The sequence below is a fragment of the Balaenoptera borealis genome, assembly GCF_965194805.1.
Source record: "Balaenoptera borealis genome assembly, chromosome: 3".
NCBI classification, from domain to species: Eukaryota; Metazoa; Chordata; class Mammalia; order Artiodactyla; family Balaenopteridae; genus Balaenoptera; species Balaenoptera borealis.
In genome coordinates, this window is record NC_138866.1 from 1,496,990 (window position 1) to 1,515,828 (window position 18,839).

The 18,839-nt window shown below is 43.6% G+C and overlaps 1 protein-coding gene across 26 annotated transcripts in view; it reads right to left on the reverse strand.

The window, feature by feature from the left end:
• Positions 1–18,839, reverse strand: part of KLC1 (kinesin light chain 1) — a 58,704-nt gene that overhangs the window by 14,330 nt on the left and 25,535 nt on the right. For 9 of the 26 annotated variants that reach the window (XR_014243373.1, XM_082387857.1, XM_082387842.1 and 6 more), the window contains exons 6-13: positions 17,280–17,367; positions 16,561–16,662; positions 13,760–13,933; positions 13,514–13,613; positions 9,142–9,191; positions 8,989–9,056; positions 7,547–7,655; positions 4,497–4,631 (exon numbers count right to left, since the gene is read on the reverse strand). Coding sequence is in view for 24 of the 26 variants with exons in the window: in XM_082387857.1 (XP_082243983.1) it covers positions 4,497–4,631; positions 7,547–7,655; positions 8,989–9,056; positions 9,142–9,191; positions 13,514–13,613; positions 13,760–13,933; positions 16,561–16,662; positions 17,280–17,367 (826 nt within the window). In the remaining 2 variants the exon portion in view is untranslated. Of the gene's footprint in view, positions 1–4,469; positions 4,632–7,546; positions 7,656–8,988; positions 9,057–9,141; positions 9,192–13,513; positions 13,614–13,759; positions 13,934–16,560; positions 16,663–17,279; positions 17,368–18,839 lie in introns of all 26 variants that reach the window. The other 17 variants (XR_014243374.1, XM_082387855.1, XM_082387856.1 and 14 more) reach the window with 4 other exon arrangements.

Genomic DNA, 18,839 nt, shown 5'->3' on the forward strand with positions numbered 1-18,839 from the left:
CTCACTCTCTCCACGCCCCCCCGCTGCCCGCCCCCCGCCGGCAAGGCAGGCTGGGCTTGGGGAGCAGCACCTGGAGGGGAGGTGGGGCGGTGGAGCAGGTAGGTCTGCCTGCCCTCCTTGCTCTCACCAGCTGGGAACCTCTCCCCTGAGAACCACCAGGAAGGACAGCACAAACCCACCCAAACAAGGTGGATTTCTACTCAAAACAGACTAGAGGGTTGGGAGGTTTCATTGTATTCCAACACTTTCAGAATAGTCTAGATCGTTATACTGCCATGAAAGAATATCTGCATCAAAAAACTGGGTTTCTGAACAAAAATTAACAGTATAATGTATTGGTGAAGAATTATATGGCAGTAATTATTATCTATGGATTTCAGGTGATTTGGTGTTTTTAAATTCTTCTTTGGTTTAGTCTAGTTGTCTTCCTAGTTTAATTTTTATTTTTAAAAAATTACATTTCTAATTAACAGTTACCTCATTCCCAGTAATCCTGGGAAAGAGTTTAGTGTATTAAAAGCTTTTAGAAATATTAACATGGGGAGCAGTATGAAAAGAATGGGTACATGGGGGTGGGGCTACTTCAGAAGGACCCCAGTAGAGAACTGGCACTCTGAAAACAGAAAGGCCAGCACAGGTGAAGCTCAGGTCCCACTCAGAATGTAAGACGTGTGATGTTTCCTGGCGGCCTAGTGGGACCACTGCAAAGGCAATTCCTTAATTACAGTGCAGCCCCGAGGCTCCTGCGTGGCCCAGTGGGGACCTGGGTCCCAGTGAGTGACACACGTGCGTCTCACAGTTAACGTGAAGTCAGTTTTACCCAGGAAGGGTCACTATGCACAGAGCATCTGCATCTTTAGAAGCAGGACCATAAGAGACTTATCTTGACAGTGACTTTTAGATCTGAACAGTTTACACAAAAATAACATTTGATGAAGTTACATTTTCAAGTACTTCAATTATGATCTCTACGGTACACAGAAAAAGAACAGAATTGTACTTCCCTAAACAAATTATCTACCATGTCAAGAATCTCATCCAGAAACTTCACGTGAATTAGAATATGTCCAGGAGCCTTACGTTTCTTATATCTTAATAGCACACAATTCAGTTCTCTGCTGACCCAGACTTGCAGTATCTGCAGGGAGTAACTATTATAACCCAGTTTGTCTTGTCTTTGACCACGCCGCCCTCTGTGGTCCATGTTACTTCTGAACTCTGAGAAAGCCTGCGCCTAGTGTCCTGTGAGAACCCAAGGGAGGGCTGTGTGCGTCCCCCCAACAGAGCAGCTCAGCACTTTCCCTACAGCAGCGGTTTCCAAACTTTTTAAGGAGCGCTGAAATCCTTTTTTAAAAAATTAAAATCTAATGTAGAACCCCAAAATAAAACCTAAACAGCATTTTCTCATTATAAACATGTAACAAGTTCTTATGATAATAAACAAGTAAGAAAAATGAGGCTGCCTCAGAGAACCTGTGATCTGAACGTGAAGTTACAGACAGGTCCAGCCTCAGCGCCCACCTCAACTCCCAATTTATTTTTATCTTTTATCTTGACTGCGTTAACAGAGAAAATCTTGATGCACACAGGAAGGTGGCTGCAAATAGCAACAATGCTTAGTCTGCTTGCCCTGTAATCCCAGGGAAATCTGCACTCATGCAGAGACAGCATGAAACATTTTATCCTCACAACCTGGACAGAGATGATGTGGGGACAGCAGTGTGTGAGCCTCTAAACCAAGGTGAGCTTCAAATGCGCTCCTCTGGTTGCACGCAATTACACCTCAATAAAGCTGAATCTAAAGAGCACTTAAGGGTAGACGAATGGAGAAAGAAGGTGTGGCCCATATATACAATGGAATATTACTCACAGCCAGAAAAAGAAATGAAACTGAGGTAATTGTAGTGAGGTGGATGGACCCAGAGTCTGTCATACAGAGTGAAGTAAGTCAGAAAGAGAAAAAACAAATACCGTACGCTAACACATATATATGGAATCTAAAAAAAAATGGTTCTAATGAACCTAGGGGTAGAACAGGAATAAAGATGCAGACACAGAGAATGGACTTGAGGACATGGGGAGGGGGAAGGGTAAGCTGGGACGAAGTGAGGGAGTGGCATGGACATATATACACTACCAAATGTAAAATAGATAGCTAGTGGGAAGCAACCACATAGCACAGGGAGATCAGCTCGGTGCTTTGTGACCACCTAGAGGGGTGGGATGGGGGGGTGGGAGGGAGATGCAAGAGGGAGGAGATATGGAATACGTGTATATGTATAGCTGATTCACTTTGTTACACAGCAAAAACTAACACAACATAGTAAAGCAATTATACTCCAAAAAAGATGTTAAAAAAAACCAAACACCACCTAAGGGTGCATACTGCCTTTCCTGCCTCTTTTTAAAACGTAAATGTATGCTCTGAAAATAAAACTCAAGTCAAATGTTGGGAGAGCAGCACTAACTTCTCAGAACCTCAGAGCTTCCAAAGGAAACCAGTCTGAGAGCCAAGGCCTCCTGTTTGGGGGCGGTCCTGGTCTGAGCAGTGGCCTCAGGCACCAGCTCTCGACTGTCCCTCCCTGGTTAACCCAAGCAGTTCTCTATTTACTCACTGCTTCACATAAGACCCCACCTGAGGGGAGGGTTCCTTCTGCTGCTCAAAGTGAGTTTAGGAACCGCTGCACCGGATGACCGGCAGCCTAGATTCTTTCAGCCGCCTGGATCCAGGCCAGGCGAAGCGCCCTGGGGGGGATTCTGTCAAAGATGCAGAGCCGCTAGTGTCTAAAAGTCAAGTAAAAAGGTATCCAGCACCCAGCGTGTGTGCGTCCTGAGTGACAGCATGTCCACAGTGAGAGAGGAAATGTGAGGTGAAGGGCAGAGAGCAGGAACTGGGCGGGGGTGGGGTCCCACCTCTGCCCACCGCACCGTGACGCCCGCCCGCCCGCCCGCCCTCCACGGAGGAATGAAAGCAGCTCTCCCTCACCCCCAAGTCTCAGTCTTGAAGACAGTAATAGAACTCTGAGATGTCAATAATTTTATTTTCACGTGATTTCATAGAAAGATTGACCTAGAAATACTGTCTCAAGAGAAAGCTCCTCCAGAACTTCATTCTAAAGGATCAAACCCTGCCCCCTGGCTCCTGAAGACCAGCGAAAAGAGGGGCCCTCTACACAAAGCACGCAGACAACAGCCACCACGGGGAGAGTACAGTACACAGTGCGGGCTGGACACGGACACGAGTAGGGCAGCGCCACCCTCATTTCCCTTTGGGCGACTGCCCAATGGGGTGAGTGGTCAAAGCAGATGCTGATTGGTTGTCTTGGCACAGGGAAACCAAAGCAAGGGAGCTGCCAGGTAAAGACAGTCGAAAGAGATGCTCTCCCTTAAAGCTTGGCCAACAACGTTCTGCACAAAATGTCAACTAGAGTGCTGACCCTTACCAAATTGCTACAGCTGTAGAAAATCCCAAAGAATAAATAGATTCAATAAGATAGACTATAAGAAAGTCCCAAACTACCATTTGGCAAAACATCTGCACAATTACCTAATCAAACTGCATTACGTGACTTCAAAAAATCAAACTGCATTACGTGACTTCAATCAAACTGCATTACGTGACTTCAAAAAAATCAACACTGCACCTGAATGCATTAAAGCTAGTCCTGCATTCAACCCTCCCCCATAAAAGCAGAATTCCAAAGACACCAGCTCAATGTACAAAAAAATTACCCACGTGTTACAAAAATTCACTAGAAAGAAAATGCCCAGAAGGCAACACTGGAGAAACAGCAGTGGTAAGAATTTCCACAGAGGCAGATTCAGAGCCTGGCCACAGAGGTGACACGTTTCTAACAGAGGCACATGCTCGGGACCCAAAAGCCTCCGGCAGGTAACCGTGGAGACCGGTGAGCCGCTGGGCCCGCCGTGGACTGAGCTGGGCCGTGAAGAGCAGCCACCCTAACATTCTCACTCCTGACCTGTTCTCTTCTACAGACGAGTTCTGTTTGAATCACCATTTTCCTTGGAAGCATTTAAATTAATTCTAACGAAATCTACAGCAGCCTCGTCAGTGAAATTAGGAGCACTGAAGTTAGCAATGAAACTAGGTAAGTTAAAAAAGCGCGTTAGTTATCTGCCGCACTCACCCTAATATTAAAATAAAACCAAATCATGGATTATGCTTTAACAACCAGGACACTCAATCAGCATTTAAGTGCTCAAAGTTAAGCCAAACAGCTTTCATGGATTCCTAAAAAGAAGAAAATTACTACTTCAAACAAATAACAGACTTCAGTGTTAGCAGAAGAACTTACAAAAAGCTTAATTTTTCGTACTTAATTTGAGACAAGTAGGCTGTCTAGCAGGTAAGTCAGGAGATGCCAGAAAGCACTCCGGTGGGAGACGGCCCAGACTGCTGCCCGGGGCCTCGCAGCACGGGCTGAGCGCGCGCTGTGTACTGTACTTACCCCGTTCCACTCTACGCTCATACTCACTTCCTCCCCTCCGTCAGGGCCGCTCTCGTACTTGACCACATCCGCGCTGAGGCTCTCGCGGCTTCTCCGCTTCTCCATGTTCTCAGGGTCATTCAGCACTTCAGCTACTCTCTGTTTGTGAGCATTGTCAAGACCCTGCGAGCCAGGCAGGGGGAAAAGGGTTTGATCCATCAGCACTTAAGTTTTATTGGGGATTTCTAAGATAACTAAATGTATATTAGGGGAAAAAAGTTCTTAAACATTGGAGGGAAAAATCAGAACAGTGATTCTCAGGAATGTACACTTAAGACTTGTGCATTTCACCGTATGTAAATTTTACCTCAAATGTTAAAAAATTATAAACAAATACTGAGCTCCAGGTTATGATGTGCACGCTGAAGTATTTAAAAGGAAGTGTACTGAGGTATACAACTTTGAAAGGCATCAAAAAAAAAGAAAGGACCGAAGGATGGATAGATGGGAGAGATGCTCGTGACTGAATCTCGGAGGCGGTACACGGGTATAAAATCCTCTCAACTTTGCTCTATGTTTGGAAGTTTCATGGTGAGACGCTGGGAAACTGCCCAGTTTTTGACACTTTAACATTAAGTGCCTGGTGTTCCATGCCTCCAAAATAAGTACGTGGTTGAACGTTCACCCCAGGCACATCGGAGTGAAAACATAACTGGATTAACACCCAGCAGCAAACGTTCTCCGTGTGCATTTCAGTACCATCTGATGACCAGGTGCAGCATGTCTTGTGTTCTACATGGACTCTCAACCCAAACAGCTCATGCAAATACCGTCCCTTCGCTCACCCTCAAGGTTTCCTCCTCAGGGGGGCACAATACCCAAAAAGACCATGTGCTGCGGTGACCTCCACAGTGAAGCAGACCGTGGCCCTCCCAGGCGCAGGAGGGGCTGTTCTCAACAAAGCACTAGCAACATCCCTTTCTCTAAACATCTGCAGCTCCTGACTCTAGACACCACTGGTTGGATAAACACTATTTGGCACTGGTTTACAGCAAAGCCTGGTGATGAAGGAGCACCACGGACCACTCCCAGTCGAGCCAGAATCCCACGCCGCCTACACGCAGGGCGCCCTCCCCTGAACAGTAGCCCCTCAGAGTCAGAAGACCTGGGAAGGATGACAGGACTCAAGAAAGGGGCTCCTGCAGGGCACAGGCTAGGAGAACACCACTGACAACACCTATGCTGGGCCTTCTCTAATCCCTCTGCACAGAATCTCTTGAAGGAAAAAATTCTAAGGTACCCATGGGTAACTTTAATCCCGGCCAAAAGGTGGCTATAAACCAACAACTGCATAATAGGCTACATATACACCATTCAGGGGAAAAAGCCACACCTGCCCCTCCAGCCCTAAAAATAGAAAACAAAACCTGCCATCTTTATATGCATACACATACACAGTAATACATTAACTCCTTACTCTAAAACTGGTAATTAAAGGGCAAGAACTAAGCCTTTTTCCTGTATGTTCTTTACAACTGTATTTCAGCATAACTAAAATACCTCAGTTGATGAAGGAAAGTGCTTCAGCAGTCCTTCTATTGCCAAATAGTATTCCATCCCATGGATATACCACCTCGTGTATCCATTCATCCATCGACGAACGTGTGTCTGTCTGTTCGTTCAGCCTACTGAGAGTAATGCTGCCACGAACTTATGTGCACAAGCGCAGTCAATCCTCATCACTTACGGAGGCCGTATTTGCTAATTCACCTACTGGCCAAAATGTATTTGTAATCCTAAAATCAACACTCGCAGTGCTTTCATGGTCATTCACAGACACACAAAGTGGAGAAAACTTCGAGTCACCCGACGCGCACATCCCCAGCTAAGATCGAACAAGGTGACACCCTGCTTTCTTGTTTCACCTTATACTGTAAACAAGCATCCTCCCTCCCCCAGTCTAAATCATCTGGTGCCATGTTTTCCACATTTCGGTCAGTGATTTCACTGTTTAAAACGGCCCCCGAGAGCAGTGCTAAAGTGTCCTCTGGTGTTCCTAAGCGCAAGAAGGCTGGGGTGTGCCTTATGGAGAAAGATAAGCTCTCTCCAGGCACAAGTTACAGTGCTGCTGGCCATGAATCCGATGCTAATGAATCAACAACATATACTAAATAAGGTGTCTTTAAACAGAAGCAGACCTAAAACAAGGTTATGTATTGATCGGTTGAAGTAAATGTGACCAGAGGCTCCCAGGAACATAACTCTGTATCTCCCAAGGAACAATGGTTCAGTATTTGCTAATTCAGTGTTCAGAGCAACTTTATAGAACAGAAGTACCATGAATAACGAGAATTGGCTGTATTTGTTGTGAGTACCTGTGTTCCATTCTCCAGTGTATACCTAGGAGTGGACTTGCAGGGTCAGATAGGAACTCTATGCTTCACTTTTGGATGAACCTCCAAACTGTTCTCTACAGAAGCTGCTCCATTCTACGTCCCCACCAGCAGTGCACAAGGGTTCCAATCTCTGCACCTCCTCCTCAACACTTGTTATTTCTGTTTTGTTTTTGAATTCTAGCCATCCCAGTGGGTGTGAAGTGGTACCTCACTGTGGTTTTCATCTGCATTCCCCTGATGACTAATGATGTTGAGCATCCTTCCATGTGCTTGTTGGCAGTTGTGTAGCATCTTCAGAGAAATGTCTATTCAGGTCCTGTGCTCGTTTTTTAATTAGGTGGTCCTTGTGTCTTTATACATTCTGGACACTAGACCTCCTCAGAGATGTGATTTGCAAATATGTCCACCCATTCTGTGAGTCTTTTCATTTTCTTGATAGTGTCCTTGAATGCACAAATGTTTCTAATTTTGGTGAATCTAATTGACTGACTTTTGCTTTTGTTGCTCGTGCTTTTGGTGTCATATTTACCATATATTTACATTATATTGTCCCTTGAACAATATAATTTTATTTGTACAAACTAGAACAGTAAACATTTTCTATTTCTAAATCAAGGTTTCAGTAAGTCTCGTAAAAGAGAATCATTAAACTCAAAGTTAAAAACGGAAGGCTAAGTTAAAAACAGAAGGTTTTTGACTGACCTGTTTACGTGACCTCATGGCTGCTTCTTCCAATGTTTCTGCAGCTTCAAATTTGCCTTGACGTCTGTAAAGTGCCCCAAGGTTTTTTAAAGTAGTTGTAACAGTTGGACTGTAAGAAAGCATATGATATACAAAACTATAAAATATAAGTTTTAGAGCAACCACTATCAACAGCACATAATCTAAAGGACAAACAGACTTATGTTTGGCTAAAATTATTTAAATTTCTATGGTATTTTTTTTTAACTGTAAAACTCTAACAGGCTCTTCTATGTCAAGCATCCCCTGCCTACTGCACTGAGCCCTGTGGCTGATGGGACATGCCCCTGTATTCTTTCCAGTCTGTGGCTGCTCCCACAGACCACGAGCAGTCTCAACAGAAATGTCTATTCTGGGTCTGTCCAGTGACCATCAGGCTTCCCACCCCCGGGTCAGAGCTGACTGTGCCAGGCAGTAAAGAGGACACATGTTTTAATGCTGCTATCTACCTTCTCCCCTCCCTCTACAAGTAGAGGGGAAGCAAAGTGAATCCAAAACTCATCACCAATGAGATCTGAGTCACAGAATGACGGTTGTGTGTGCGAAAGGATGAACAGTGTGGACACAGACAGTGTTTCTGCACTCCTCACAGAGCACTCTTACTAAGAAACGAGAAATAAATCTAGTTCATTTTAGTATAGATATACTTCAAGAGATTTCTTTCTTACTGATGATAGGCGCTTTAGAAATAAAGAAGCTATACTCCATGTCTTTGAGACAATTTACAGAATACTGGGAGAAACAAAGCACATGCAACTCAGAAGTTATGCTAAGTGCTATGGGGAACCCAAATAAGGAGTACTTGTTCCAAACTAGGGGTTCAGAGAGTTTTTCTGAAATAGAAGACTGGTAAACTAAGTCTTACAGGGAGAGCAAAAGTTAAAATAGGAAAAAGACTGCAGGAAAGGTGTTGCAGTCAGAAGAGGAAATGGGCATCTACACAGGCTCATGGGCTGCTGGTGAAGGAGCTCACACAACCCTCTGCAGACACGGAGGCCCTGAGGGCTGCGGGAGAGACCGGGGTGTGCACCCGGACACACCTGCAAAGTGCTGGCTTTTGCACGTCTGCTGGCCTGTTTCCCGTGAGTTTGCTCTATGGCCACCTTAAATGTTGTGTCTCTATTTAGTCATCTTTTCTCCTGCGATTTGGTAGTTAGCCTTAGACACAGCATTAATGGACAGAACCAATATTTTACCCATGTGACCCATATTACGGTGGGTTTTGTGCACATGAATTACCTCATTTACAAAGTTATGGAGTTTTTATTGGAATTTGGGGAAAATCAGGGACTGTGCAACCACACCACTTTAAGGAACTTACACACTCGGTCGTTTACAAGCTACCTTTGAAGCATTAGCACCTTCCACAGCTGTGTCTTTGTTTTTCAGTTAAGCAGACGTACCTGTCAACTTTGCAGGCTTTGTACCAGCCACCATACTCTCCAAAAGAAGTCCCATCCTTTTGCTTTCCCTAAATTATAGCAAATAATTTCAAGTGAATAATTATCTTAAGCAATATATTCAATTTAGAATCTCTCGAAATAGTATGTCCTTACTTTGCATTCTTCTCTTTCCTCAGCATGCATCCAAATGGGTTTATTTTCATCTAGGGAAGAAAAAATAACATACTATAAACTGAAGCATAACAGAGCCCACAAAGTGGAAGTTGTCAATTTCAGCAACTGCAAGGTTTCTGTTTTGTTTTCCGTATGATCCTTCTCAGATATTACTTTTCACATCATGGACAGACAAGGTTTCACAATGGAGAATAAAGACTATGAAGACAGAACCAGACCACAAGAAACCAGCAGGAAATGGCCATTCACATGCAGCTCTGTGAACAGAAGACATGGAATCAAAGGTACCTACCTAGACAGGGTAGGCAATGATCAAAAACATGGACAAATGCTAGGGTCCCTATAAGGAAACTTTTAATGCTAGAACCCTCACGTAACACTTGGGACTATTTAGAATTTGAACAACTAACATTAAACAAAAGTCTAAGAAATAGTAGTAAGATGTTGGGAGCAAAAATGGAAAAACTACAAATCAATATTCCTTTAAAATTTTCTTCACTTTTGAGAGCACTGACACATAGCACTCATCCAAAGCTTCCAGACAACTAATGCACCCACATCATGGAGGATAAGCAGTCTTAAAAGTGAAGGTTATGGGCTTCCCTGGTGGCGCAGTGGTTAAGAATCTGCCTGTCAATGCAAGGGACACGGGTTTGAGCCCTGGCCTGGGAAGATCCCACATGCTGCGGAGCAACTAAGCCCGTGTGCCACAACTACTGAGGCTGAGCTCTAGAGCCCGCGAGCCATAACTGCTGAGCCCGTGTGCCACAACTACTGAGCCCGTGTGCCACAACTGCTGAAGCCCACACGCCTAGAGCCTGTGCTCCGCAACAAGAGAAGCCACGACAATGAGAAGCCTGCACACTGCAACGAAGAGTAGCCCCTGCTCACCGCAACCAGAGAAAGCTGAAGCACAGCAAAGACCCAATGCAGCCAAAAATAAAAACAAATAAATAAATAAATTTTTTTTAAAAAGTGAAGGTTATGAAAATACTTTTATGACATGAAAAATGCTTAAGCTACAAGTATAAAGGAAAATAAGCAGTATACATGATTATATATAAAGTGTGGTTTCAATTATGCAAATCAATAGGCAGAAAAGGACAGAAAGACACTAAAAAAATTAAAAGACATATTTGGGTGATGAAATTATAGGTGATGTTCATGTTCCCATCTCTTCACTTATTTTTGAGGTTTCTGGAGAATAAAACCTGTGCTCCCACCCAATCCAACCACTCATCAGCTACCCATCCTGGGCGAGTCACTTAGCCTGCAGTGTCCTCGCTCCTAAAATGGAGTAATGTGTGACCCACTTCACAGGACTGTTGAGAAAATTAAATAAGATTACACATTTAAACTGTTTTTAACTAAAAGACTAGTATGTGGTTAACTATTCTTAGGATTATTTGGCATGTCATAGGAGAAGAATGAAACTAGTTTTAAATACTGGTTTTAAAAGAGTGAACATTTGCATAGCAAAGGAAACCATAAACAAAATGAAAAGACAACTTACGGAATGGGAGAAAATATTTGCAAATGATGCAACTGACAAGGGCTTAATTTCCAAAATATACAAACAGCTCCCACAACTCAACAACAAAAAAACAAACAACCCAATCAAAAAATGGGCAGAAGACCTAAATAGACATTTCTCCAAAGAAGACATACAGATGGCCAACAGTCACAAGAAAAGATGCTCAACATAACTAATTATTACAGAAATGCAAATCAAAACTACAATGAGGTTATCACCTCACATCAGTCAGAATGGCCATCATTAAAAAGTCTACAAATAACAAATGCTGGAGAAGGTATAGAAAAAGGGACCCTCCTACACTGTTGGTGGGAATGTAAATTGGTGCAGCCACTATAGAAAACAGTATGGAGGTTCCTCAGAAAACTAAAAATAGAATTACCGTAGGATCCAGTAATCCCACTCCTGGGCATATATCCAGACAAAACTGTAACTCAAAAAGATACAATGCATCCCTATGTTCATAGCAGCACTATTCACAATAGCCAAGACATGGAAACAACCTAAATGGATAAAGAAGATGTGGTACATATATACAATGGAATACTACTCAGCCATAAAAAAGAACGAAATAATGCCATTTGCAGCAACATGGATGCAACTAGAGCTTATCATACTAAGTGAAGTAAGTCAGAAAAAGACAAATACCATATGATACCACTCATATGTAGAATCTAAAATATGACTCAAATGAACCTATCTATGAAACAGAAACAGACTCACAGACATAGAGAACAGACTGGTGGTTGCCAAAGGGAAGGGGGGTGGGGGAGGAGTGGAGTGGGAGTTTGGGGTTAGCAGATGCAAGCTATTATATACAGAATGAATAAACAACAAGGTCCTCCCGTACAGCACAGGGAACTATATCAGGTATCCTATGATAAACCATAATGGAAAAGAATATAAAAAAAGAAAGAATGTAAATATATAACTGAATCACTTTGTTGTACAGCAGTAATTAACAACATTGTAAATCAACTATACTTCAATTAAAAAAAAAACAACAGTGAGACTAACCAGGGAAGTTTTGAAAAGGAAGAGTAATTACAGACTTTGTCACATCACATATCTAACTTCACCCCCACCCGCCTCACTGCAAACCTCAGCAGCCAAGAAGATGTGCAACTGGTACAAGAATCAATACCTGCATAAATGGAGAGGAATGGTCCAGCAGAAAAACAACCACCACCATTACCACTACCACTACCACCAGCAACAAAATCCTTGACTTGATAAAGAATTTAGAATAGGACCTTACAAATGAGTGGGGGGAATGGAAGGATTATTCAGTTAGTGGTGCTGGTACAATTGTTTAAATACTTGAAAAATAATTGTGTATCACAATTATTAAAAAAAAAAAGAGTGAACAGTATTTAAAGCTTAATAACACTGTTATTTACTGCAGTTTTAGCTTTATGCACTAATCTAAGCCTATTGTTAGAACAGACAAGAATCCACCACAGTTAAGAGAACTAGGTTTCCTGACAACAAACCAGGTCATGGGTTTCAATGCTGCACTGTAGCCAAGAAGGCCCTGTGACCTGAAAGCCATGCCCCGACAGCAAACCAGGACACATGTGCATCTTGCCTAAAGAAAAAATGCCTTTCTATCCTACGTTTTAACATTTGTGTGGAGGATAAATCCGAGTACAGAAAAACTGCTTTTAACTAGAACCCAATTAACTGGACTTCATGCTACTATTTTTAGTAGAAAGAAGCTAGCAAATCGCAAGGAAACAAGTCTTCCCCAAGAGTAAATTTTTTTAAAGAAGCACTAAGGAGATGGCCTGGAATCAACACAAAACCAGCAAGGCCTCTACAGTTAGACGAGGACATGAAAGGTCCCTGTGAACTGTACAGGTCCAGGGAGGTGGGCTGTTTTCCAATCCCGGCACAACTGCAAACGGAATCCATCTTCAAAATGATGAGCCTGAGGCATTACGATCTTCTGATAGTAAGAGATTTACTGCTCCACTTGTTAACAGAAAAAAACTAATACACTTTTCCAAGATTTTTCAAAAGTGGTTTCTAGAAACTCTCTATAGAAGAAAATATTTATTAATCAAAACCTCTTTTTCCCCACGAATTCTAAGGTTTCCCACACGCTAGTAACAACTGTCTACATTCTGAAATCCTTATGTAATAGGTAGTAAAGGGGGAAGACGCCTTATGTAACACACAAACATTGTTTTACTGAGCAATTAAAATCTTATAAAATATTAAGCACCTACAATACTTTAAGGGATACAAAGGAGACAGGCCTTAGCTCTTTAAGGCCGTCAAACAATCCAGCAGGCCTGGGATGGGTCAAGAATTTGCATTTCTGGCAGGTCCCAACTGGTGCTGAAATTGCTGGTTCCTGCCGGCACTTTGAGAACCACTGTACTACAGAGCAATTGTAGAAAGCATTAATGACTCCAGGAAGGCTTTCTGGAGTCAGTGCATCTAGGTTGTGCCTAAAGTACGTGTGGACTCCGGTGAGGGTAGCGTGGCCCATCACCCTGACCACAGGCTGCATGACTCCATTATCGGTAATGCCAGGGCAGGCATGCAGGGTTCACCATGGTCACTGGATGATGAATGATGAGCTGATGGGCACTCACTCAGACTGGGTCACGTCCTCTCCAATAAGCGCTCCATGGAAAATCATTTCTAAAATTCAAATTAAATTCTATCTTGAAAATACTGTGATGACTTGGGTATTACCAAGTTCAAGCTGGAAATCACTATTTTTTTTATCCTTTTGCTTCATGGAAATCACTATGTTTAATGCATCCTACAACTGCATCTGCTTAGAAACAAAAGTGTATTTCTTACCATCTACAGAACCAAACTCCCTTTCATGTGCGCGAGTGAGAATCTCTTTGTACAGTGTTTCTGCTTGCTTGAATTTTCCTTGCTTCAGATAGCAGGATGCCTTAAAATAAAACAAAGTACTTACTATTCTTCATACGTAAGTGAAGCATACGTTCTTATTTATAGGTTAAACTATGAAACAGAGTCCAGGTTTCAGGAAGAAAGTAATCTGACTCTATCTATAAGGTTGTACCTCTGTCAACGTACCAGGTTATTTTTCGTTTTGGCCACATTGGGGTCATCAGGCCCCAGTTTTGTTTGGTAGATCTCGAGGGCTCTTTGATAATAATATTCTACTTCTTCGTACTTGCCCTGGTTCTGGCACAGTAAGGCCAAGTTATTTAACTGCTTGGCAACATCGGGGTGATCCTTTCCCAAAACCTGGGAATAAAAAATAGTGTATTAGAAACACTTATTATTTGTTTCACATGGTACCATCCGATCCATTCTCTACCCTATCATGAGAAGGCGCTTTCTAAACAGAAATACGACTGTGCCTTGCTTCCAGGCTTATGATGTATAAATGGCTCCCCATGCAATAATAAAAATAACTTAACCAGAATTTGTTGAACTCCTTAATCTTGGGGGGAGGGGACTATGCTGATTTCTTTCACGTGCTTTAGTGTCTTTAATTCTTATAACAATCCTACCGGTAGGTAATACTATGCACAGTCTGAAGACGAGGAAACTGGGTTTTATAAAGGCTGTTTAATGTGGCCGCCCAGTCCTTGAAGTACCTGAACTTACACCTGGCCCTTCTGAGTCTAACGACATTACACTTATTCCTGCACAGAACAGCCTTCAAAGGAAACTTCCAATTCTTCAATTCACATCCTACGTATCCGTTCACAAACAGACCCAGATTCTCTGAGCATCCCAAACCACTTCCCTCGCATTTCAAACTTCACCCCTCAGGGCTCTTCGAACTTGAACTTACTGTCCCAGACGCCCGACGCTCTTCTCCCAGCACTGCCCTGCTCCCCACCCCCCACTAAACAACTCATCTTTCAGGTTTCTTTTCAGGTCCCCTCAGAGAGGACCTCCTTATATCCAATTTAAGGGAGCCCTCAGCCCATCCCTACCCAGTTTACTCACAAGCACATCACCTGGTTTTTTTCTTTCTTTGCAAGTATCACTACCCAAAACTATCTTATTTATCTATTTAGTCCTTTGTCGCCTGACTCTCACCCGTTAAGATGTAAGCCTCAGAGTGCAAATGCCTTGTCTCAATGTCTGGAGGTAATGTCCTCTCAGCACCTCGGACGGTGCTGGCACGCAGATGGACGACTAAACACGACAGTGCTTCCTCAGGACCTGAGCCAGCCGTCCAGTCTCTCACCTTGCGCCTTCACCTACACAGCCCCCAATGAGGCATGCTGCCTCTCCATCCCCTCTGCATTCCCCACCTCTCCCTGCCCCGGAAGCTCTGACCTCGGTTTTTGAGACTCAGCTCCAATGCTGGCTGTTTGTGGGAGGCCATGCCCAGCGCAGTCCCAGCCCTGTACCTGGAGAAGCCCCTGCTCTATGTGTTCCCTGAGCTCTAGGCTAGAAGCCAAAGCACCTGCCTTCCCAAGGTCTGCCTGCTGCACTGTGTCCCCAGGGAAGGGACTGTGTCTAATTTGAAATCACCAACTCTAACCAAGCAGGGAGCCCCCAAGTCCTCAATAAATGTCTGCTACACGACTGAATGAAAGAGCAAATATATATGAATGAATCTGATATATCATCATCTACAGTTCATAATCCTTAATTTGATACATTTGTGGTTCTCCCTGATTTTAACCCCAGGCCACTCAAAATCTCAGTGGATAAATAAAAAATAAAATAAAAACTATTTTATTTTGTAAATATTATGCAGATGGCAACATGGACAAAACTTTACCTGCATAATGTGATAATCAGCCCCTTTTCAACCTCCCTTTCCCAAGTCCTTGCCATATGACTCAAAATTAAATGACTGATTGCTCAGTATCAATGGTAAACAATGACACAAAAAGTCAAATTAAAATATCATGGCATTGGACTTCCCTGGTGGCACAGTGGTTGGGAATCCGCCTGCCAATGCAGGGGACACGGGTTCGATTTCTGGTCCGGGAAGATCTCAAATGCCACAGAGCAACTAAGTCCATGCGCCACAACTACTGAGCCTGCGCTCTAGAGCCCGCGAGCCACAACTGCTGAGCCCACATGCTGCAACTACTGAAGCCCGCACGCCAACAGCCTGCGCTCCGCGACAAGAGAAGCCACCGCAACAAGAAACCTGCATACCACAACGAAGAGTAGCCCCTGCTCGCCGCAACTAGAGAAAGCCCACACGCAGCAACAAGACCTAACGCAGCCAAAAATAAACAAATAAATAAACAAACAAATCTATATGTCATAAAATAACCTTTAAAAAAAAAAAATCATGGCATGGACCTGCCAAGTCTCTAACATTTGAATACACAGTCATACAGAGCACTGCTGAAATTAACAAGTTACATTTAAAAAATACCTAATTACTATAAACTGTATTAGCTGATATTAAATATCCATGACATTGACTTACTCTATAGCTCTGAGTTATTCTTTAGTTCTCAAAAACAATTATTCATTTTCTTCAGTTTCATAAGCATATTTGTTGACCTCATTTTTTAAATTTTAATGTTTTTCTTCTTGACAGGCACGTGCCCCACTGTCAATGAAATGCCCCCGTGCCTTCCACCTACAGGCCTGAGAAATTCCTTCTTCAGGTGAGTCATTTCTAGGCCTCAGGCTGGGAGGGCATGCAGACTCAGGGCTCCACCCTCTGCACACCCACTCCTCCTAAACTCCCAAGTGTATGGGCCCATCTGGCTGCGTTTGGGGCTGCCCACCTGACTGAAGGGCTTATTTTCAGTAAATGGTCAGTGATGATATATCACAGTGGTCCTACCTTAAAGCTTAAAAGCGAGTTATTTTTTTAAAAAAAGTGAGTTATTTAAAAGCATAAAACATAGCATCTCAAGGAGAACCACCCTCAGTCGCACCTTTTCTCTGATCTCCAGAGCTCTTTTACACAGCGGCTCAGCTTCTTTGTACTTTCCTCTTTTGCCGTAAAGCACTGCGAGGTTATTCAGAGTTGCGGCCACCTACCAACACAGGGAACCGCGAAGAACGGTAAACGACAGCAGTGGAGGGGATGTGAGACATCACACACTCATCACGCCCAGTATGTGCAGGGAAGAGCTCTCAGCTGGATGAAGGAACAGGACTCCACTTGAGGAGAAAGAGCAGTCTCACTGTCTACAGACAGACTGCATAAAGTAACACTGCCGAATATTAAAATTAAACAAATCAACATCAACAGGATCTTGATTTTTTTTTTAATTTCACTGAAAGCCACAAAGCCAACCAAAATAGATCTATATGCAAATCTGACCAGATTTTAATAAAAAGACAATACAAAATCTTTAGGAAAAAATTTACAGAAGTACATGCAATTTGATTTAGGATCAAAAAACACAGTACGTGATCCATTTGAGGTGGGGTGATCAACAACTTAAGTGCACACTGACACCTGCTAAATGGGAGTCACCAGCACTGAAGCTCATCACTTGCACTAAGTGAGGGAAGTCCTACCTGTGCCGTCCAGTGAAAAGGCAGCTCTTAAATCTTCCCTGTTGAGTTTAATATTAAAATGAGATGGGTATAAAAATACATGAGAGAAAATAATATATAAAAAGAATGAAAGAACCAGTATACAAACCGCAGGATGATCTTTGCCCAGAGTTTTTTCACGGATGGCCAAGGCATCATTCAGTAGATTAGCTGCATCTTTGTATTTATTCTGGTCTCTAAATTGAAAAACATACAATTAAGTGTTATAGACACAGCTTACTACATCTCTTTAAAATGTAATTTTGGAACTAAAGAAATAAAAGTTAAGCTTCAGTTATTAAAAAATAGACATTAACTATTAAAACTATTGAAAACACTCCTAATGTAGGAGAAAAAGACTCCATCAATAAACGTACTGGCAAGGTGAGCTGGGTGTCGGGCCTGATTAGCTTTTGAACCTGGCCCTCCCATCTAGATCACTGGGACAATACTACCGCCATAACCCCGCACACAGTAAGCGAGGCCGTCCAGAACAGTGAGGCAGACGGAACGGATTCCGGTGTCTGCACCCAGCTCTGCCAGCTACCGGCTGCGTGGCTCTGGCACGTCACGTGGGCTCCACAGTCACAGTCGGCCCACCTAAAAAGGAAGGATGTGACTCACAGAGCTGCTCTAAGAAGTTAATGATTCGCCACGTGCCATGGAAAAGCCTGTGAAACAGAAGCCCAGGACGCACCCCGCAGTGTCTGCTGGAGCAGGGCAGGGCAAAGGGTCCTGCTGACAGTGGGGAGACAGAAGCACCTCCAGCCCCAGCCCCCTTGGTTTAAGTGCTACCTGATGATGGGGCTGCAAACCAGTTATTTACTTTGTGAGACTGAGTACACATACTTCCCAACTGAGTAAGAACGGCTGCCCAGCAAGGCTTTGCCCTGCAGAAGCCAGCCTGTCCTGCAGAACTGGAAGGACTGATAAGGCTGCCAGATCCTCCGAAACACACCAATTCTGGCCAAGCATATAGGTTTTGGACTTCCCTGGTGGTGCAGTGGTTAAGAATCCGCCTGCCAAGGCAGGGCACACAGGCTCGAGCCCTGGTCCGGGAAGATCCCACATGCCGCGGAGCAACTAAGCCCGTGCGCCACAACTACTGAACCTGCGCGCCACAGCTACTGAAGCCCGCGCGCCTAGAGCCCGTGCTCCGCAACAAGAGAAGCCACTGCAATGAGAAGCCCACACACCACAACGAAGAGTAGCCCCCGCTCGCCTCAACTAGAGAAAGCCAACGAAGACCCAACACAGCCAAAACATAGATGAATAAATATATATTAAAAAAAAAGGTAACAGAACATTCACAGAAGGACACAAATGACTAAAAACACATAATCACAGAATACAAATTAATACACAATGCTGCACTTCTCCATTAATAAAGAGTAAGAGACAACCAGCCCAGCCCCAGGCTGGTGATGGAGGAGGAGCGTGAACTGGCACCACCTTCCTGAAAGCAGCTGGGCAACATGTACCAAGAAGCATATCATGTTTTTGTTTTTTTTTTAAATTTATTTATTTTATTTATTTATTTTTGGCTGTGTTGGGTCTTCATTGCTGCGTGCAGGCTTTCTCTACTTGCAGCGAGCAGGGGCTACTCTTCGTTGCGGTGCACGGGCTTCTCCTTGCAGTGGCTTCTCTTGCTGCAGAGCACAGGCTCTAG